General features: G+C 37.0%; 1 protein-coding gene across 7 annotated transcripts; it reads left to right on the forward strand.

The window, feature by feature from the left end:
- The first annotated feature begins 10,138 nt into the window (after positions 1 to 10,138).
- Positions 10,139 to 18,463, forward strand: LOC130407456 (uncharacterized). Of its 7 annotated transcripts, none has more exons than XR_008904634.1 (8): positions 10,139 to 10,292; positions 10,881 to 11,193; positions 12,876 to 13,244; positions 13,337 to 13,898; positions 13,982 to 14,344; positions 14,476 to 16,284; positions 16,826 to 17,214; positions 17,421 to 18,463. XR_008904634.1 is itself a non-coding variant. In XM_056730305.1 (7 exons), the coding sequence occupies exons 4-6, from the start codon at positions 14,846 to 14,848 to the stop codon at positions 16,048 to 16,050; spliced, it is 765 nt and encodes a 254-aa protein (XP_056586283.1). In that variant the 5' UTR covers positions 12,824 to 13,244; positions 13,337 to 13,898; positions 13,982 to 14,344; positions 14,476 to 14,845; the 3' UTR covers positions 16,051 to 16,284; positions 16,826 to 18,463. The 7 variants fall into 7 exon arrangements, 1 of the variants encoding a protein (XP_056586283.1); XR_008904631.1 differs by having other exon boundaries at positions 14,476 to 15,286; positions 15,660 to 16,284; positions 16,826 to 18,463; XR_008904630.1 differs by having other exon boundaries at positions 16,826 to 18,463.
- The last annotated feature ends 3,543 nt before the right edge of the window (positions 18,464 to 22,006 follow it).

The following is a 22,006-nucleotide window of genomic DNA, read 5'->3' on the forward strand; positions in this document are numbered from 1 at the left end:
AGAGAATTTTAAGTTTAGCCAAACTAAGATTTTTTAATTTAGCCAAAGAGAGAATTTTAAGTTTAGCCAAAGAGAGAGTTTTAAGTTTAGCCAAAGAAAGAATATTAAGTTTAGCCAAAGAAAGAATATTAAGTTTAGCCAAAGAGAGAGTTTTAAGTTTAGCCAAACTAAGATTTTTTAATTTAGCCAAAGAGAGAGTTTTAAGTTTAGCCAAAGAGAGAATTTTAAGTTTAGCCAAACTAAGATTTTTTAATTTAGCCAAAGAGAGAGTTTTAAGTTTAGCCAAAGAGAGAATTTTAAGTTTAGCCAAACTAAGATTTTTTAATTTAGCCAAAGAGAGAATTTTAAGTTTAGCCAAAGAGAGAGTTTTAAGTTTAGCCAAAGAAAGAATATTAAGTTTAGCCAAAGAAAGAATATTAAGTTTAGCCAAACTAAGATTTTTTAATTTAGCCAAAGAGAGAGTTTTAAGTTTAGCCAAAGAGAGAATTTTAAGTTTAGCCAAAGAAAGAATATTAAGTTTAGCCAAAGAAAGAATATTAAGTTTAGCCAAAGAAAGAATATTAAGTTTAGCCAAACTAAGATTTTTTAATTTAGCCAAAGAGAGAGTTTTAAGTTTAGCCAAAGAGAGAATTTTAAGTTTAGCCAAACTAAGATTTTTTAATTTAGCCAAACTAAGATTTTTTAATTTAGCCAAAGAGAGAGTTTTAAGTTTAGCCAAAGAGAGAGTTTTAAGTTTAGCCAATCTAAGATTTTTTAATTTAGCCAAAGAGAGAGTTTTAAGTTTAGCCAAAGAGAGAGTTTTAAGTTTAGCCAAACTGAGATTTTTTAATTTAGCCAAAGAGAGAATTTTAAGTTTAGCCAAAGAGAGAATTTTAAGTTTACACAAACTAAGATTTTTTAATTTAGCCAAAGAGAGAGTTTTAAGTTTAGCCAAAGAGAGAGTTTTAAGTTTAGCCAAAGAAAGAATATTAAGTTTAGCCAAACTAAGATTTTTAAATTTAGCCAAAGAGAGAATTTTAAGTTCAGCCAAAGAGAGAGTTTTAAGTTTAGCCAAAGAGAGAGTTTTAAGTCTAGCCAAAGAAAGAATTTTAAGTTTAGCCAAACTAAGATTTTTAAATTTAGCCAAAGAGAGAATTTTAAGTTTAGCCAAAGAGAGAGTTTTAAGTTTAGCCAAACTAAGATTTTTAAATTTAACAAAGAGAGAATTTTAAGTTTAGCCAAAGAGAGAATTTTAAGTTTAGCCAAAGAGAGAGTTTAAAGTTTAGCCAAAGGAAGAGTTTAAGTTCAGTCAAAGAGAGAGTTTGAGGTTCAGCCGAAGAGAGAGTTTAAAGTTTAGCCAAACTAAGATTTTTAAATTTAGCCAAAGAGAGAATTTTAAGTTTAGCCAAAGAGAGAGTTTAAAGTTTAGCCAAAGAAAGAGTTTAAGTTCAGTCAAAGAGAGAGTTTGAGGTTCAGCCGAAGAGAGAGTTTAAAGTTTAGCCAAACTAAGATTTTAAATTTAGCCAAAGAGAGAATTTTAAGTTTAGCCAAAGAGAGAGTTTTAAGTTTAGCCAAACTAAGATTTTTAAATTTAGCCGAAGAGAGAGTTTAAAGTTTAGCCAAAGAGAGAATTTTAAGTTTAGCCAAACTAAGATTTTTTAATTTAGCCAAAGAGAGAGTTTTAAGTTTAGCCAAACTAAGATTTTTTAATTTAGCCAAAGAGAGAGTTTTAAGTTTAGCCAAAGAGAGAGTTTTAAGTTTAGCCAAAGAAAGAATATTAAGTTTAGCCAAACTAAGATTTTTAAATTTAGCCAAAGAGAGAATTTTAAGTTTAGCCAAAGAGAGAGTTTTAAGTTTAGCCAAAGAGAGAGTTTTAAGTCTAGCCAAAGAAAGAATTTTAAGTTTAGCCAAACTAAGATTTTTAAATTTAGCCAAAGAGAGAATTTTAAGTTTAGCCAAAGAGAGAGTTTTAAGTTTAGCCAAACTAAGATTTTTAAATTTAACAAAGAGAGAATTTTAAGTTTAGCCAAAGAGAGAATTTTAAGTTTAGCCAAAGAGAGAGTTTAAAGTTTAGCCAAAGAAAGAGTTTAAGTTCAGTCAAAGAGAGAGTTTGAGGTTCAGCCGAAGAGAGAGTTTAAAGTTTAGCCAAACTAAGATTTTTAATTTTAGCCAAAGAGAGAATTTTAAGTTTAGCCAAAGAGAGAGTTTAAAGTTTAGCCAAAGAAAGAGTTTAAGTTCAGTCAAAGAGAGAGTTTGAGGTTCAGCCGAAGAGAGAGTTTAAAGTTTAGCCAAACTAAGATTTTTAAATTTAGCCAAAGAGAGAATTTTAAGTTTAGCCAAAGAGAGAGTTTTAAGTTTAGCCAAACTAAGATTTTTAAATTTAGCCGAAGAGAGAGTTTAAAGTTTAGCCAAACTAAGATTTTTAAATTTAGCCAAAGAGAGAATTTTAAGTTTAGCCAAAGAGAGAGTTTTAAGTTTAGCCAAACTAAGATTTTTAAATTTAGCCAAAGAGAGAATTTAAAGTTTAGCCAAAGAGAGAGCTTTAAGTTTAGCTTAAGAGAGAGTTTTAAGTTTAGCCAAAGAAACAGTTTAAGTTTAGCCAAAGAAAGAGTTTAAGTTTAGCCAAAGAAAGAGTTTAAGTTGTGCCAAAGAAAGATTTTTAAGTTTACCCAAAGAGAGAATTTTAAGTTTAGCCAGAGAAAGAGTTTAAGTTTAGCCAAAGAAAGAGTTTTAAGTTTAGACAAACTAAGATTTTTAAGTTTAGCCAAAGAGAGAGTTTTAAGTTTAGCCAAAGATAGAATTTTAAGTGTAGCCAAAGAGAGAATTTTAAGTTTAGCCAAAGAGAGAGTTTAAGTTTAGCCATGAGAGAATTTTAAGTTTAGCCAAAGAGAGAATTTAAAGTTTAGCCAAAGAGAGAGTTTTAAGTTTAGCCAAACTAAGAATTTTAAGTTTAGCTTAAGAGAGAGTTTGAGGTTCAGCCGAAGAGAGAGTTTAAAGTTTAGCCAAAGAGAGAGTTTTAAGTTTAGCCAAAGAAAGAGTTTAAGTTCAGTCAAAGAAAGAGTTTAAGTTTAGCCAAACTAAGATTTTTAAATTTAGCCAAAGAGAGAATTTTAAGTTTAGCCAAAGAAAGAATTTTAAGTTTAGCCAAACTAAGATTTTTAAATTTAGCCAAAGAGAGAATTTTAAGTTTAGCCAAAGAGAGAATTTTAAGTTTAGCCAAAGAGAGAGTTTTAAGTTTAGCCAAACTAAGATTTTTTAATTTAGCCAAAGAGAGAGTTTTAAGTTTAGCCAAAGAGAGAATTTTAAGTTTAGCCAAACTAAGATTTTTTAATTTAGCCAAAGAGAGAATTTTAAGTTTAGCCAAAGAGAGAGTTTTAAGTTTAGCCAAACTAAGATTTTTTAATTTAGCCAAAGAGAGAGTTTTAAGTTTAGCCAAAGAGAGAATTTTAAGTTTAGCCAAAGAAAGAATATTAAGTTTAGCCAAAGAAAGAATATTAAGTTTAGCCAAAGAAAGAATATTAAGTTTAGCCAAACTAAGATTTTTTAATTTAGCCAAAGAGAGAGTTTTAAGTTTAGCCAAAGAGAGAGTTTTAAGTTTAGCCAAACTAAGATTTTTTAATTTAGCCAAAGAGAGAATTTTAAGTTTAGCCAAAGAGAGAATTTTAAGTTTAGCCAAACTAAGATTTTTTAATTTAGCCAAAGAGAGAGTTTTAAGTTTAGCCAAACTAAGATTTTTTAATTTAGCCAAAGAGAGAGTTTTAAGTTTAGCCAAAGAGAGAGTTTTAAGTTTAGCCAAAGAAAGAATATTAAGTTTAGCCAAACTAAGATTTTTAAATTTAGCCAAAGAGAGAATTTTAAGTTTAGCCAAAGAGAGAGTTTTAAGTTTAGCCAAAGAGAGAGTTTTAAGTCTAGCCAAAGAAAGAATTTTAAGTTTAGCCAAACTAAGATTTTTAAATTTAGCTAAAGAGAGAATTTTAAGTTTAGCCAAAGAGAGAGTTTTAAGTTTAGCCAAACTAAGATTTTTAAATTTAACAAAGAGAGAATTTTAAGTTTAGCCAAAGAGAGAGTTTAAAGTTTAGCCAAAGAAAGAATTTTAAGTTTAGCCAAACTAAGATTTTTAAATTTAGCCAAAGAGAGAATTTTAAGTTTAGCCAAAGAGAGAGTTTAAAGTTTAGCCAAAGAAAGAGTTTAAGTTCAGTCAAAGAGAGAGTTTGAGGTTCAGCCGAAGAGAGAGTTTAAGGTTTAGCCAAACTAAGATTTTTAAATTTAGCCAAAGAGAGAATTTTAAGTTTAGCCAAAGAGAGAGTTTAAAGTTTAGCCAAAGAAAGAGTTTAAGTTCAGTCAAAGAGAGAGTTTGAGGTTCAGCCGAAGAGAGAGTTTAAAGTTTAGCCAAACTAAGATTTTTAAATTTAGCCAAAGAGAGAATTTTAAGTTTAGCCAAAGAGAGAGTTTTAAGTTTAGCCAAACTAAGATTTTTAAATTTAGCCGAAGAGAGAGTTTAAAGTTTAGCCAAACTAAGATTTTTAAATTTAGCCAAAGAGAGAATTTTAAGTTTAGCCAAAGAGAGAGTTTTAAGTTTAGCCAAACTAAGATTTTTAAATTTAGCCAAAGAGAGAATTTAAAGTTTAGCCAAAGAGAGAGCTTTAAGTTTAGCTTAAGAGAGAGTTTTAAGTTTAGCCAAAGAAACAGTTTAAGTTTAGCCAAAGAAAGAGTTTAAGTTTAGCCAAAGAAAGAGTTTAAGTTGAGCTAAAGAAAGAGTTTTAAGCTGTGCCAAAGAAAGATTTTTAAGTTTACCCAAAGAGAGAATTTTAAGTTTAGCCAGAGAAAGAGTTTAAGTTAAGCCAAAGAAAGAGTTTTAAGTTTAGACAAACTAAGATTTTTAAGTTTAGCCAAAGAGAGAATTTTAAGTTTAGCCAAAGAGAGAGTTTAAGTTTAGTCATGAGAGAATTTTAAGTTTAGCCAAAGAGAGAATTTAAAGTTTAGCCAAAGAGAGAGTTTTAAGTTTAGCCAAACTAAGAATTTTAAGTTTAGCTTAAGAGGGAGTTTGAGGATCAGCCGAAGAGAGAGTTTAAAGTTTAGCCAAAGAGAGAGTTTTAAGTTTAGCCAAAGAAAGAGTTTAAGTTCAGTCAAAGAAAGAGTTTAAGTTTAGCCAAAGAAAGAGTTTAAGTTTAGCCAAAGAAAGAGTTTAAGTTTAGCCAAAGAAAGAGTTTAAGTTGTGCCAAAGAAAGATTTTTAAGTTTACCCAAAGAGAGAATTTTAAGTTTAGCCAGAGAAAGAGTTTAAGTTTAGCCAAAGAGAGAATTTTAAGTTTAGCCAAACTAAGATTTTTAAATTTAGCCAAAGAAAGAGTTTTAAGTTTAGCCAGAGAAAGAGTTTAAGTTGTGCCAGAGAAAGAGTTTAAGTTTAGCCAAAGAAAGAGTTTTAAGTTTAGCCAGAGAAAGAGTTTAAGTTGAGCCAAAGAAAGAATTTTAAATTGATAAAAGTATTTTTTTATACTTGTAATTACAATACCAGGTTTTCAACTAAACTTCTCTTAAATGTCCCTAGAGTACATTCTGAGTTAGGCAAAACTCACTACTCTTTTTTTGCTCCTTCGTTATGGAACGAGTCGCAGAGTGTTATTATGCTGGAAACACTCCCTTCTGTAAATATCTTAAAAAACCTTCTATGTTCAACTTTGAAGGAAACATGTACCTGTTATAAGTAAATTATATATCTGTAAATATCTGGATGTAGGGCAAATGATCTTGTTTGTTATATGTTTTTTTTAATTGTTTTATTGTGAAACTTTGTATGCTGCGATTTTGGCCAGGACCCCCTGGGAGAAGAGATTTTGTTATCTCAATGGGACTATCCTGGTAAAATAAAGTATTCATTAAAAAAAATAAAAAATGCTTCGGTCATTCCAACTATTACCAACAGAAAAGCTATGAAACTGTTAACTTACAGTATTGTTCAAAATAATAGCAGTACAATGTGACTAACCAGAATAATCAAGGTTTTTAGTATATTTTTTATTGCTACGTGGCAAACAAGTTACCAGTAGGTTCAGTAGATTCTCAGAAAACAAATGAGACCCAGCATTCATGATATGCACGCTCTTAAGGCTGTGCAATTGGGCAATTAGTTGAAAGGGGTGTGTTCAAAAAAATAGCAGTGTCTACCTTTGACTGTACAAACTCAAAACTATTTTGTACAAACATTTTTTTTCTTCTGGGATTTAGCAATCCTGTGAATCACTTAACTAATATTTAGTTGTATGACCACAGTTTTTTAAAACTGCTTGACATCTGTGTGGCATGGAGTCAACCAACTTGTGGCACCTCTCAGCTGTTATTCCACTCCATGATTCTTTAACAACATTCCACAATTCATTCACATTTCTTGGTTTTGCTTCAGAAACAGCATTTTTGATATCACCCCACAAGTTCTCAATTGGATTAAGGTCTGGAGATTGGGCTGGCCACTCCATAACATTAATTTTGTTGGTTTGGAACCAAGACTTTGCCCGTTTACTAGTGTGTTTTGGGTCATTGTCTTGTTGAAACAACCATTTTAAGGGCATGTCCTCTTCAGCATAGGGCAACATGACCTCTTCAAGTATTTTAACATATGCAAACTGATCCATGATCCCTGGTATGTGATAAATAGGCCCAACACCATAGTAGGAGAAACATGCCCATATCATGATGCTTGCACCTCCATGCTTCACTGTCTTCACTGTGTACTGTGGCTTGAATTCAGAGTTTGGGGGTCGTCTCACAAACTGCCTGTGGCCCTTGGACCCAAAAAGAACAATTTTACTCTCATCAGTCCACAAAATGTTCCTCCATTTCTCTTTAGGCCAGTTGATGTGTTCTTTGGCAAATTGTAACCTCTTCTGCACATGCCTTTTTTTTAACAGAGGGACTTTGCGGGGGATTCTTGAAAATAGATTAGCTTCACACAGACGTCTTCTAACTGTCACAGTACTTACAGGTAACTCCAGACTGTCTTTGATCATCCTGGAGGTGATCATTGGCTGAGCCTTTGCCATTCTGGTTATTCTTCTATCCATTTTGATGGTTGTCTTCCGTTTTCTTCCACGTCTCTCTGGTTTTGCTCTCCATTTTAAGGCATTGGAGATCATTTTAGCTGAACAGCCTATCTTTTTTTGCACCTCTTTATAGGTTTTCCCATCTCCAATCAACTTTTTAATCAAAGTACGCTGTTCTTCTGAACAATGTCTTGAACGACCCATTTTCCTCAGCTTTCAAATGCATGTTCAACAAGTGTTGGCTTCATCCTTAAATAGGGGCCACATGATTCACACCTGTTTCTTCACAAAATTGATGACCTCAGTGATTGAATGCCACACTGCTATTTTTTTGAACACACCCCTTTCAACTAATTCAACTAATTGCCCAATTGCACAGCCTTAAGAGCGTGCATATCATGAATGCTGGGTCTCATTTGTTTTCTGAGAATCTACTGAACCTACTGGTAACTTGTTTGCCACGTAGCAATAAAAAATATAATAAAAACCTTGATTATTCTGGTTAGTCACATTGTACTGCTATTATTTTGAACAATACTGTATGTTTATCTTTTAAAAATGTTGAATAATTTAAAGGTCCTGTTTTTATTGTATATTATAATGTTTTTATATACCTTGCTTCCCTGGTTGTAATACGTATGTTGTATTTGTCTTTGTTCTAAGCATTTAAAAAAAAGACGCCTGTAAAGGCGTGTCTAAAGTAAAAAAAACAGGCTGTGATGACGACACAGGTTTTCGTGATTGGCTAGATACTCCGTATGACAAAGATCACGTGCGTTTCGGGTTCATTCTAACGGCTTCAGTTCAACTAATACTTATTCATTCGTGTTGTACTCACTTCACGATGAGTGGTGAATAAGAACTGCATGCCCAGAGGGTATATCTCAAATTTACATCTTTACTAGAACAGTTACAACAATAAGAGGCTCGTGCTGCCATTACAACACATAACAACGTTCTTACTCCCCACCTTAGCATTGTCCAATGTAGTGAAGCCAGTGTTGGAAAATAAACACAGGACCATTGCTTCTTTACTATCAATCAAACTATTAATCAAATTAAAAATCAATATTGAAACCTCAGTCCACAATAACCTTTTTACTGTACATCTAGAAAACAAATGAACCACTGATTCATCTTCGTCACCACAAAAAGATTGGGTTGAATATCCATTTACAGGGGTAAAAGTTATGGAGAATTTAATGTGAATTTCTTTGGCTTTGTTTGGAATTACAAAATTATTATGAACAGTCCATATGTTATAGAATAGTATTGAAGGGTACATTTGTTTTCGTGGCAATACTATTTGTACAAATTCATGTTTTTCTGATATGCCAATTATTGAAGGGTATTGACTTTACACTCCCTTTTAAACACAAGTGCCACCGGGATACAGGGGCTGCACTGCACTTGCATAAATTTACCACAATTCCCGTTTTTCAAAATTTTCATTTTCGGGTGAACTATCACTTAAATGCTTAAAAAGACGTTTGCATTTATTTAATTTGTTTGCTGTGGTTCTGTCTTCAATTGTTCAATTGAAGTTGAATCAAAAATGTTAAATATTAGAAATTGTGTATCTTTTGTAACAAAAAATGCCTAAAAATAAGTATTTTATGAAAAAAATTATACAAAATGCAAAAAATAATACTGAAAGCATTCACACTTGATAAATGGGCTAAAATATAAGGTGATGCTAAGTAAAGAGCCATTTGGAAGCCATCAGAGGCGGGCGGCTCTTCTAAGGGAGCCAAACCAAAAGAGCCGAATCGTTCAAGAGAGCCGGACGTCCCATCACTACTCTCCACTATGTCCACATTCATCCTACAGTACATATTCCAGCAGAAGCCATGCATTTTGGCAGTATTGATGCTTTGCAGTTCATGCTCCTCTCTTTTACATTTATGCATTTGGCAGACGCTTTTATCCAAAGCGACTTGCATTGCATTATCCTATACTTTTGTTTCTAAGTATGTGCACTCCCCTGAGATCGAACCCTTGACCTTGCGTTGTTAACACCATGCTCTTACCACTGAGCTAGAGGAAAGCTCCTACATCATCTCTACAGGAGCTTTGGTTTTGTTGATTTTTTGTTTTGGTTGGTTTTGTTGTCGAGGTTGTTGTCATAGCTACTATGATAGATCTCTCACCTCATCTCTTTTAAAGACTAATGTTATTGGACAAGCTACATTCTTCTGAAAAAGATGATGTTGGAGCTGTGTTTGAAAGCACAGTCATGTGTGAACAGTGAAGAAACACAGCAGGGTTAACACACATCCATAACATTCAAGACCAGACAACGAAAGAAGACAAAGGTACAGAATATATAGTCCATGGGTGATGAGGGGACTCTTGACAGGTGCAGGGACTTGCAGATACGAAACAGTGTACCACATTTAATAATGCACCACATTTCAGTTATGTGTAGCGGGTCCCGGCTATGTCTCCGCTGGCAGATATATAGATAATCTTCTGATAGGAGTGTTCTGTAAATATTGCACAGATATCAGCAACACAGGACAACAGGAGCTCATTCTCCAATCACTGGGATTATGAGCTCCTCTTGCTCTGCGTATTACTAGGGGTCAGTCCAGTTGAAACAATTAGAGACGTCTCAAAGTTCCAAAAGACGAGATGAGTCCAAAAAATGATTAATCCACAAAAACTGGAGGCCTCACCCATCTAAACATCTCAGGGAGTTTATCAAGCCTCGCCCAGGTAAACCAGAGTATTCCACAAACAATTCCAGACAAGGAAAACATCATAATCCAATGATGAGGAGCATCAAAAACAAACCGGAATTTCCCAGTCCATATGCCTGGCCAAAGTCTCTGATTACAATATCATTGTGTTTAACCAGACCATCTTTCAACACCTTTGTTTTCTGGTGGTTTAGCAGGCCTCCCTCCTCAAACAAAATGGCCACGCCCTCTTATCTCCTGGAGCGTCGTGCAAAGTCTACGGTGACTGTAGACATTTAGGATATTTCATTGGTCGAGAGGCTACAGTCACCGTAGACTCTGACCGTAGACTACCAATCAGGGCACGGAGAAGATGCGCTGCTCCGATTGGCGACTTTGACTGTAGACTACCAATCAAGTTGTAGTTCGCGATTGTAGACTACCAATCACAGGCCTCGGATCCTTCAACACATGTTGTCAAAGAAGAGCTCTAGCATCTTATTTATGTCTTTATTTTATTATTATTTACAACTTTGTGGTTAAGCATCTTTGATGGGCATAACATTAAGAGGATTTCATGCGAAAGTAAGAAAAAGGTAAGTCAACATCTGTTAATTGTCCACTTCGCGTCACATTTTGATTGATGTTACATACATTACATTTAATTTGCGATGTTTAGGCGACCAGATTTCTCAAATGAAAATGTAAGATATTCTAAATACTATCACTTTTTGTAGCCCTCCTACTACTACTAGTAGTGCTTCTAAATAAATCATGTTAAGGTCAGGTTTTTACGTTCTGTAACCAATGTTAACATGTTGCCAACTTTAACACGGTTTAATAAATCATAACGTTACTTCGGTAGTGCAGGAACATTTAAGTTAAAGACGATTTATATAGTATGAATCGTGCTTACATGTGAAACTATGTGAAGTTACTTGAAAGGGACTTTCAGTCTTCTACAAGACACAAAAGAAGATATTTTGAATAATGTTGTTAACAGGCACTCACTTGTATTGCTTTTGTTTCCATACAATAGATCACAGTGATTATACCTGTAATTTATCTTTGCACATGAACATTACTAGTGATGATGTTTGTGAGGCTGTACTATGGCTGAAAGGTGTTATTATTATTATTATCAGTGCATTATTGTCATCTTAAAAATTGTGTTTTTATTTCAGTGCACCTTGATATGGCGAGGCCAGTCATCCGTCTTCAAAACCCCACTGCTCCAGAGGGTCGTCAGCAGGCCTTATTGGTGGCGACAAATGGGGCCCGTGACTGCAGAAACAGGAGAATGAGTTTTCGTCTTCCCCCTCCTCAGCTGCTCTGTGATTCCACTGCACTGGCCCATGCTGAAAGAGCACTACGTACTGAAGGGATAAGAGCACCATCACGACAGCAGTGTCTGGGGAAGAGGGTGCTACCCTTTGGCCAGTATCTCAACGCACCATCTCACTGGCTTGTGTCAAATGATCTGGGCTACATGAAGTAGTAAGCGTCTTCTATCTAAGGTTTAACAGAAATCATAATTTTAAAAAAGTAGTCGATAGCAAATAGTAGGGTCATTCTATAATTAGGGGTACATTTCAGGTCAACAAAAAAGTGAAGAAATCAGTGTGCTTTTCTACAAAATAATCTAGTTGTTTCCATAATATACCCCCATATTGTTCTAAATTCATTAGTTGCCAAGCTTAAGCTCAAATTACTTTTTAAATATTTAAATTAAAATAAATATTTGATTAATTGTTTTCTTCAACTGTGTTACAGACAAAAGTGGTGTCATAGAAGAAATAAATGAAGTACTACACATATGATAAAACAATTGTTTGAAAGTTATTGAGTCTATTCACCAGGGGGTTTGAGGTTGTATGTCAAACTGTTTTAAAAAATATGAATTTTAAACGGAATAACGAATATTCTTTAGTATACTATCATCAATGGATATTTTTTCAACATAATTCTCCATTACACTGAATTTAGAGTTATTCAACGTCTTTATGTAATACTGTTCACTCTAGAGATGTCCTTTTTATCATTTTTATAAAATTTTAGCCTTTAATTAAAGATTTATGACACAAAAATCACACGTAACACATTTGACAGATAAAGTAACACAGTTGACAGAAGTAACACGGTTGACAGGATGCATAAGGAGAAAAAGAGAAACCTTTCTTTAAAATAAAACCTTTTTCATATTTTACCATGTCATTCCTGTGTTATAACAATAGTTAATGTATGTTTTTATCAACAATACTCAATATAGGCATAAACTATGATAAGAAACCCAGCCAACATTGTCAACCGTGTTAATCCCTGTCACCTGTGTTACACTTGATGGGTAACACAGTTGACAAGTAACACAGTTGACATTTCTTCCATTTTAGGGCCTTGTGCTAACTGCAGACCTTGAACATGTCCCCACATTACCTTAATCAACTAGTGTTTTTATACATTTTATCTACATTTTTGTAAATATAATATCTAAAGTAAGTACACAAGACCATGTTGATAACACAGTTGATGAGCAATTCATCTACTCTATGTGTAGACAATGATAATGATTAAAAATTGAAGAGGAGGAGTAGAAATTTACCACACTGTATTTAAAATTCCTGCCACTGAAGGTCGTGACATCACATGATGTTGGATATGTGACTTTGGAACAAACCATTGCTGATTTATAGGGGTTTTGTCAATGGGTAACACAGTTGACAAAAATTTCTCGGACACACACAAAGTTAATAATTTAATAGATATAAACAAGTGAATTAGTTTTTAAAATACATTTGCCTTGTTTTAATGATTATTTTTAACAAATAATGATGAAAATAAGAAACAAAAACATGCATTGTAGTGTCAATTTGAAAGGCAAAACTTGACTTTTAGCAAATTGGACAGCACAAAAACTGTTATTTCCAGTACAGCATATGCATTTTCTCCTAATTAACTCTTGAAACTGGTTGACTTTTATGCATGAAATAAAGAGGAATGTTCCCAATTATAAAAGTGATCATTGCTTGAAGTGAATATTCAGTAAAAATTATAAATACAACCAATGGACTTGAAATGTACCCCTAATTATAGAATGACCCAGTATCTCAGTCTATTGACAGAAGTATATGGTTGTTATCGCTGCGTAGGCTACTATCCTTTAAATAATTTTGTAATTGCAGTTTGATCGACAAGCACAGAGAAGAACTCTCTTAAATGGAAAGGGGCAAGCACAAAATCAGTGGATAAAAGACCACCTGACAGAGTATGCAGAGAGCTTTCCAGAAGTTTCAATCGCCCTGGAAGCCAACATCCACCGATGTGTTTACGGACAGAAAGGGTTTGAGAGCCATAGCTTCCAGGAGATGTGGGAGCTCTACAGCCAGTATTCTGCACAGAAGGACAGGCCTGTTGATTTTGGTACGAGTCAGAGGGAAACAATACAGAAGGCATACAGCTCTGTTAGCCGGTGGCTAAATACACCTATAACACACATCACCAGTGTGGAGATGAAAAGATTTAGAAAATACATTTATGACAAGAAGACACAAGTAAGTTATCTGAATCACAAACCATATTCCCGTAACATTGAATGAGTGTTTTCAGAACATAAAGCCCACTTTTTAATTTATTTATAATACAGAAGTCAAGCTCTTCAATCAGTGACCCCTCATGGCTGGATGATACCCACTTGTTGGAGGTGATCAAATCTGAGCCCATGGCTTCCACAGCATCATAAGCAGCCTCAGCATCATCTGCAGCCCCAGCTTTATGCGCAGCCACATCCACGCCTTCAAAGAAGTCCTCCTCCACACCTTCAAAGAAGTCCACACCTGCATCAAAGAAGTCATCCACAGCCACGGTCCCAGTAGTACCCAGTAGTAACTCCCCAGTGCGTAATATTTACATGCACAAATGTCCATCCATCCATTTTCTACCGCTTATCCGAACTACCTCGGGTCACGGGGAGCCTGCGCCTATCTCAGGAGTCATCGGGCATCAAGGCAGGATACACCCTGGATGGAGTGCCAACCCATCGCAGGGCACACTCACTCATTCATTCACTCACGCACTCACACCCTACGGACAATTTTTCCAGAGATGCCAATCAACCTACCATGCATGTCTTTGGACCAGGGGAGGAAACCGGAGTACCCGGAGGAAACCCCCGAGGCACGGGGAGAACATGCAAACTATGCACAAATGTATTATACATAATTTATAATAGTTGGAGTGATAATACGCATGTATTATTATGTAATTATGTTTTCTGTTTTACATGTTTCAGGTCGAGCTGGAGGGCTGGGTGTGACTGTGGGAAAATCCCAATGGCATTCCACCAGCTGATCTTTCCTGGGTGAAGGATGACACAGAGCGTGGACTCTTTGGGCCCATTCAGGTGTATCGTGACAATGCTGGGGTATTGAAGAGGCGGCGAGTACTAAAATCAGACCGCGTGTGGTTTTACCCTCCAGAACCTCCAGGCTACATCAGTGGTACTGTGCCAACTCCACATCTCTTCTTTCGCGGTCACATCTTTGTGTGGCGGCCTGTTAGAGTTTGGAAATACTCACTGAAGTGTCCTCGAGGAGAAGAATGTGTGGGTCAAGGTATAAACGTGTACCTCTACAAATCAGGCTACCATACCAAGGTATTACATGTTGTTAATTAGATATTTATTATTACAGTTTGGAATAATTAAATACAATTGAATGAATTGTTATTACGTAAATACACCAACATATCAAAGTAAACAATGTTGCCTGATTTTTTTTATTGCAGGTTCGTCATGTTTGTGACGTTTCCGGCTGGTACTGTATATTAAAAGAGGTCCTGTGCTACGGACCATGTACAAAAGCAGCCAGGGGTGGCGGTAGTTGAGATGGTGGTCTAGTGGGTTAAACCACTGAACTGGTTAATCAAAGGTTGCTGGTTCGATCCCAGCAGCCACCACCAGTGTGTCCTTGAGCAAGACACTTTACTCCATGTTGCTCCAGGGGGATTGTCCCTGTAATAAGTGCACTGTAAGTTGCTTTGGATAAAAGCGTCTGCCAAATGACTAAATGTAAATGTAAATGGTAGTTGAAAGGTGGGCAGGTGGTTGGCGTGGGATTCTGCCATTCTTTGTCAACTCAGTGAGGCTCACCAAGGCATGTTTCCTGTTATTCTGACAGACATGTGAGTACACTGGAGAGTGGCGTAAACGCAACTAACGTGCCTGGAATTAGTTGCCATATTAAAAATCACACTTTACAGGCGTGGTGTGGACAAAAATGTGGTGCGGCTTTTGAGGGACCGGACTGAAGGGAACACCATGGTTAAAGTGTGGCGTCAAATTCAGGAGAATCATGTTGAGGAGTATCTCCACAGGAAAGACCTTTACACTACACTCCTCATGACTCTCCTGAAGCCTGGGGGAATTGTGTCGGCCTTAGGACACACGGTTGAGGCTCCACCTCCTCAAAGAGAGCTTCCCTCTGCTCGCCTGCTTCGCCATGCTTTCCTTCTGGCGGATGCCAACAACGTACAGGACTACAGGAACCAGATTCTCTCCCCTTTCGGCAATGTGCTAAAGATGGACTCCACTAAAAAGGTACATCCAGCAGTACACAATATAGTTTAGAACATTTTTTTCATTATTTAATCACCATCACATTTGTCCAAACCTGAATGACTAACTTTCCTCTGTAAAACACAAAGATAGATACAGAAAGAATTACATTTTGGGTGTGTTCCGTAAAAACACGTGTTAACGGTATTGAAGGCAAGGCAAGCAAGTTTATTTATATAGCACATTTCATACACAAGGTCAATTCAAAGCGCTTTACATAAAATGATTGACAGAAAGACGTATCTTTAAAATGCAAATGATTTAAGATCACACATACTTTAGATTTGAAGAAACAATAAACAGCAATAAAATTGATTAAAAATACAAGTGTATTTACGTAGCAGGTATGTCGTAGCTTGCAGGTGGTGAAGAAGCTGTCTGGGGAGGGTAAAGGCACGGCGGAGTGGATTACCAGCATAGGCAATGAGCATTCGCAGATTGTCTCATTTGTTCTTACCTGTGAAGAGTCCACTCAGTGTCTGAAGCCCATGTGTCAGGGAGTAATGGACCGCTTCCACCAGGCCAATCAACCTGTGCCCAACATCTTGTACATTGACCGCGGGTGTTGTCAGGCACAAGGCCCAAGCACTGTGGAGAGCTTATTCCAGACGCGGGTGGAGAATGGTATGGTGGTGCGTTTGGACATCTTCCACTGGATACATCGCTTTGATGCAGCCATTCGCACAGACAGCCACTCAAAGTACGCTGTGTTCAAGTCTGCCCTAGCAGGAGCAGTGCTGGCCTAAAACCGCGCAGACTTGGAGCTGCTCATCAAAGCTTTTAGAGCGAAGGACCCAACCGTTTTGGACACTGTGGCTGATGAAGACATGGTGGGACTCATGGTGATCCTCCAGAGATGAGCATGTACAGAGTGACTCATACTACCAACATCAATGGGATGGACGTTCCTTATTTCAAATGTCTCCGTGGGAACAACAGCCTGTAAGGATTCCACAAAACTCTGCCTCACATGAGACCAGGTAAAAGTAATACAAATGTGCAAAATGTTGTCAGATATTCTGTCCTTACCTCTATATGTGATGTCCCCCAATTGTAAATGATTCTTATCTGATATGATGAAACACAAATGCTGTGATAGCACTTACTCATGATTGTCATGGACACACCAAGGCCACACACTCATTCATTGTCCGATCACCCAAACAGACTCTCTCAGATCTATCGCTCCTTGTTCCTGGAAAGAAATCTTCAAATAACTTCAAATCTCTCTTGAATAACCACTGCACCTGTTCTAATCATTACTGGACTACTCATTACCCTGCTTCTGGTCAGATTATCTGCTCTGCCTTTCGTATATACTCATGCTTTCCTGCTCACTAGTTCTTTATCTGTGCCTGCTGAACTGCATCATACTCACCTAACATACTCACCGCTTTGCCACCCGTCGATTTTTTTTTAGTGTAGTTCCTTTATATCCTTCTGCAAATAAACAATGCTTTGAGTCATCCTTAACATGTATGGTCAAGTTATGATTTTATTGCCATTTTCTGTCGTTTCAAGGTCCCCACTGTGCTGCACGTCCATATCAAGTTTACCTGATTAGTGGAATAGCTCGGTGGAACTCAGACTGCAGGTCTGATGCTGTGTTTGGTGGCAAAGGCAGAAAACTCAGATCCTACTCTGCGCCTCTGATTGAGCGCCTCAACACTCGCTGCCAGAAGCAAACCGTGGAGAAGAATTTCCGTGCCCCTGCTGCTGTGACTTCAAATGAGCTGCTTGGTTTGGAGTACCTCTTAAGCCAAAGCACAGGTGAATCTGTTGGTCTGTCCCTCAGTGACCTCTCAAAGGACGGGCCCAGTCCAGAGGAGGAAGTGGTTCAGCCTGACGAGCCTGACCCCAATGAGGAGGACGAGGCCTACCAGAGCGACCCTGAGGCAGACCAGGACAGGGTGACTACTGACCCGGCCCACATAAACCTTACCACGGAGGAGACCACCACTGCTTACCCTCCGGCCTTTGTGACTCATGTTCTATTCACCTGAATGCATCACTAGCATTTTTACAATCTTTTTAGTCTGAGTGAAAACTGACTTTTTACAAAGCCAATTGATGCAAAAAATGTATCTTAACAATGGATTATTCTACTTTTCAACAGGAGGATACCTGTAGCCCCAACCCGCTGCCTGGATACCAGCAGCTGGATAACTTCTGTTCTCTGCTTGTGGAGATTGGCAAGACTGAGAATAGGCTGAGCCTGATGACAGAGCAAAGGAACAGGCTCGTTGCCGCATGGCACGCTGTAATGGAACATGACAAGCAACCACAGAAGTTTCATCAGCTGTACAGAACACACTGGGGTAACACGTTGTATTGCCACACAAAGAGGGACGATCTTGCTGATGCTGCTGTGATTCAGCGGGTCAAGATGGCCAAACGCTACGCACCGGCTCATGATCGCTGGTGCCGTGCAGCTACGTAATTATTTGCACATGCTCCTCCCGAACTTTGTTAATAAAACATCATTTCCGGCCACGTCAACCAGCACCACACCCTTGACAGTGTCTTTTTGCCCCACCGACACACCACAGAGTATTGACACCCCCTCAGCCTGGTCCAGAGCTACAGTGTACAAAAGAAAAAGCACAGACAGTCCTACTCAAGTTGGAGTCAAACTCTCACTTGCCTGTTTGTACGCTTTGCCAACAACCCACTCAGGGACACAAAAAAATTAAAACAAAGAATTTTTGTCCCGTGAAAATGATGTCGACCTCCAAACGATTGGACAACAGAGTGTTCACCAGCTATGAACACTTTACCACAGTTGTGGACTCACAAAAGTGAAGTTTGTTTTGCTGTTGTGAGATAGAAACACCGTTTTTATTGTTATATATATATATATAATGCCGACTATTGTTCATTTTATAAAGTTCATATGTGTATCTTCTGTTAAATCAACAAAAATATAGGATATTGTATATATTGCCCTTAATATATATTTTCTATGTCACTTACATATTTTATACCTGATATAAATGTGATGCTTGTCTTGAATATGGCATTTTATTTAATTCCAGTTATATTTTATTAAACGTACCTAATATTTCATATTATATTATATTTCATGTTATATGTAACCCAACATTGTTAGCATTGTTATATATATATTTCATATAATGTTAATAAAAAAAACATGTGTAATTCAACAGGACTGAATAATACAGCACTCTGGGTTGTTTCTTTCTGAAAACTGTTTTTTTTATTTATTGTATATCCAATATCCTTATTTAATATTTCTTATTCTAAGTAACTAAATAAACTAATAATGTATGTTAACAATAATGTGTCCGTTTACATGTGTGTTATTTACATATAAAATACATGTAAAATGAAAACACTAATTATAAGGGACATAACATTGTCTTCTCTTCATAATGATTTTCATTGAATAGCATATGAATATAATGAGATTGAATTGAAGAATGGACATAAATATTCAACTGATAAATAGACAGTTTATTTATGTGAAAAATCGAATGCATGTATCAGTATTCACAGAAAAAGTTTCAGATTAATTCATACATTGTTGCAAAAGAAGACGTGAGGAAAAGGCCACATTGACACATAGTTACACAAATAACTGAGGCAATAAGTCATACAATACAGTTTATAATATAATAAGACAATATTTACAATAAGGCAAGCCAAAACATAAACAGCATGACTCTTAAATTATAAAAACATCATTTGCATGGCCCAATAGTTTTCATTTATTCATATTACATTAAAGGACATGAAACTTAATAATATGCATTGATGATGTTGTAGTAGCTCGGAATGACTGGGAGTGCATTTGACATCTGGAAACAAAGAATAACAATAATACAGTTTTTCTCAAATGCTAAAACACAAAAGCCAATCCTCTAAACCAAATGACCAGTTGTCTAAACACATTTACTAAATCTAGCCATCATTTACCAATATCATAAACACATTTCACATGAAGACACAATTCACAAAACACAATCCTCAGCTCTCATAAATCTTAACACATTTTTCCTTGCTAAAACACAAGTTGCAAAATAACTCTAGTCATATTCTCAAATGAAGGCTCATGTGATGCAAAATGCTTGACACAGTCAGCAATATTTGAACACAATGAACACACCTGGCGTCATTCATTACACACAACGCCTCAAAATTGAAGACACTTGTTGCTAATGCTGTGACCACATGTATAAAAGCAAGTTCAGAGTGCACAGTTTGCTGAAGATTCCAAACAAAAACAATGGATGGAGTCAGGGCAAGAGGAATTCGAGTCAGAGGAGGGAGAAGAGCTGGCCATGGAAGAAGAGGAGCAGGCCAACATGGGAGAGGAGGAGGTCCAGGAGGGAGAGCAAGACAACCTCGCACCATCATTACGGACGAGATGTGAGCAACAGTCATTGACCATGTCATTGTCCATGGCATGACAATGGCTGAAGGAGGACTAAGAGTCCGTCCAAACCTGAGTGGGTTCACCGTGGCCACCATTATCACGGCATAAAACACAACAGGTATTGTAGTCTATTGCTTTCTTTGTCACAACACAATTTTACAAGCCTGTGAAAGAAGTCTATTGGTTTCAAATCAGTTGTTACTGTATTGTAAAACATGTAAATTGACAGCACATGTTTATTTCTTTAGAGTTGAAAGAATGCCACATAGAGGTGGGAGGGTTGCCATATTTACAGCGGAACAAGAAACCCTCATTGTGGATATGGTTCGTGAGAACAACCTCATCAGACTCCTGGAGATCAGAGACAGTCATTGCCGAAAATGTCAACTTTGAGAGCATTGATGATGTCAGCTTGGCCAAAATAGACAGAGTTCTCCGTCACCAAAAGATGCGGATAAAACAGGTCTACAGGGTTCCCTTTGAGCGCAACTCTACGCGACACAAAGACCTACGTTACGAGTATGTGCAAGTAAGTTTACATCCAAGTTCACAGTACAGTTAGTGGACATACTGTGTTGCTCAGTGGCCTACATTACTTCTGGACAATACTGTGATACGTGATTGACTGTTGTTCTGAAGACCTGTGCACTTTCACATTTTCACAGAGGATATTACAGTTGGATGCGATGGCCAGACCTCATGAGTACCTCTTCCTGGATGAGGCTGGCTTCAACCAGCAGAAACGAAGGCAAAGAGGCCATAACATCATTGGCCAAAGAGCCATCACTGAGGTTCCTGGCCAACGGGGGGGGGCGGTAATATAACTCTTTGTGCAGCCATGGGTTTGGAGGTGCTTGGGGCAACAGTGATAGTGGTGTGTGTGTGTGGTGTGTGAATAAAGTAAATAAAAAAACTTCACACCCTGATCATGTTTTCAAGAGTACTGTTGTGCGCAATAGATTCTGTTTTTGCATTGAGTTGTGTTACAGTAGTGTACATGCAGAATTTACTATAGATTTATACTCTTCATATGAAACTCACAAATCTAAATGCCTATTCCTCTGCAGAGATCTTAGAAGATCCATTACTGTAAAGTTTCAAAAAATATGCATTGCTAGTTATGAAACAAAGAACCTTCTCACAAATTGAGCATTGTGTTTTCAATTGTTTTGCTGTAGTGTGTAATGATGTGTATAGTGTTTACATTTTTGAAAGCATCGAGCTGCTCTTTTGGTGTGAAAGTTTGAGTTTTGAAGTGAGAAGGTGTGGTTGTGTTTATGTAGCTTTAGAAAATGGTGTTATGTTTAGACATTGGGGAACATGTAGGAAACGTTTGTGAAATGTGTTTTAGCATTTGTGAAAAACTGTAATTATAACACGTGACAATTTGTAGACAGCCGACCAATCATGTACAACTCCAAATGCACTTCTATACAGCGCATCGTGGTAAGCACGTAGAAGTGTAATAATAGATGTGAAACCAACGTCACAACGTCAATGTTTTTGCTGGGCATGAGCACTGGGTTATGTTTCAATCCTGATAATCCAAAACATGAAGACACGAAAGTTGTAATTCTTCGCTTTTTATTTCAGCCATCAGCGAGCCAACATAGCCAGGCATTACATAATCACCAACAGGTGCCACACACATTGCATTCTCACTCGGTCCCTTTTATTGGCCACAAGATCTGGACTACAGCGCCATCTCTTGACCATTTCAGAACACAACACACTGAACGCCCGATGATCGCCTGGAGCTCGCTCTCCGAAAGCGTCTGAGCAAATGTTCAAATCTTTATTAAGCGAGCGCATATTTGAACTAAAAACAGATACATTCTCGCATGAACAACTCTTAAAGCTACATTTCAAGACCAAATAACAGTATTGTGTGCCTTTTACTGCGCTACGCATGAAACACAGCTGTCATATATGGACTAGATTTGTCTTAATTACTTCAGCAGACATTCCCCGCTTCCTTAATTGAATGTTTTTCAAATATATTTATGCTAACTTAAAATAAGACGTCTTCGTCTCAGTATCGCTGCGGAGATGGGCACTAGATGGCGCCATTGGTCATACAACTTTGTCTACTAAACTCATTTCAGACATTTAAGCATCCGCCTTCAGATCAGAAGTTTTTTGAAATAATGAGAAACGTTTCACTCAAGTGTCCAAACACTTTTGACCGGTGCTATTCTTATTAGGCTTGTTCGAGTTGACCCACACTAGCCTGCCACCGACTGGCGAGATCAGCCGATTGCTGGCGAGACAAGAGCCGTCACATCGGACACTTCCTGCTTCCCATA

Source organism: Triplophysa dalaica, chromosome 19 (genome assembly GCF_015846415.1).
Source record: "Triplophysa dalaica isolate WHDGS20190420 chromosome 19, ASM1584641v1, whole genome shotgun sequence".
NCBI classification, from domain to species: domain Eukaryota; kingdom Metazoa; phylum Chordata; class Actinopteri; order Cypriniformes; family Nemacheilidae; genus Triplophysa; species Triplophysa dalaica.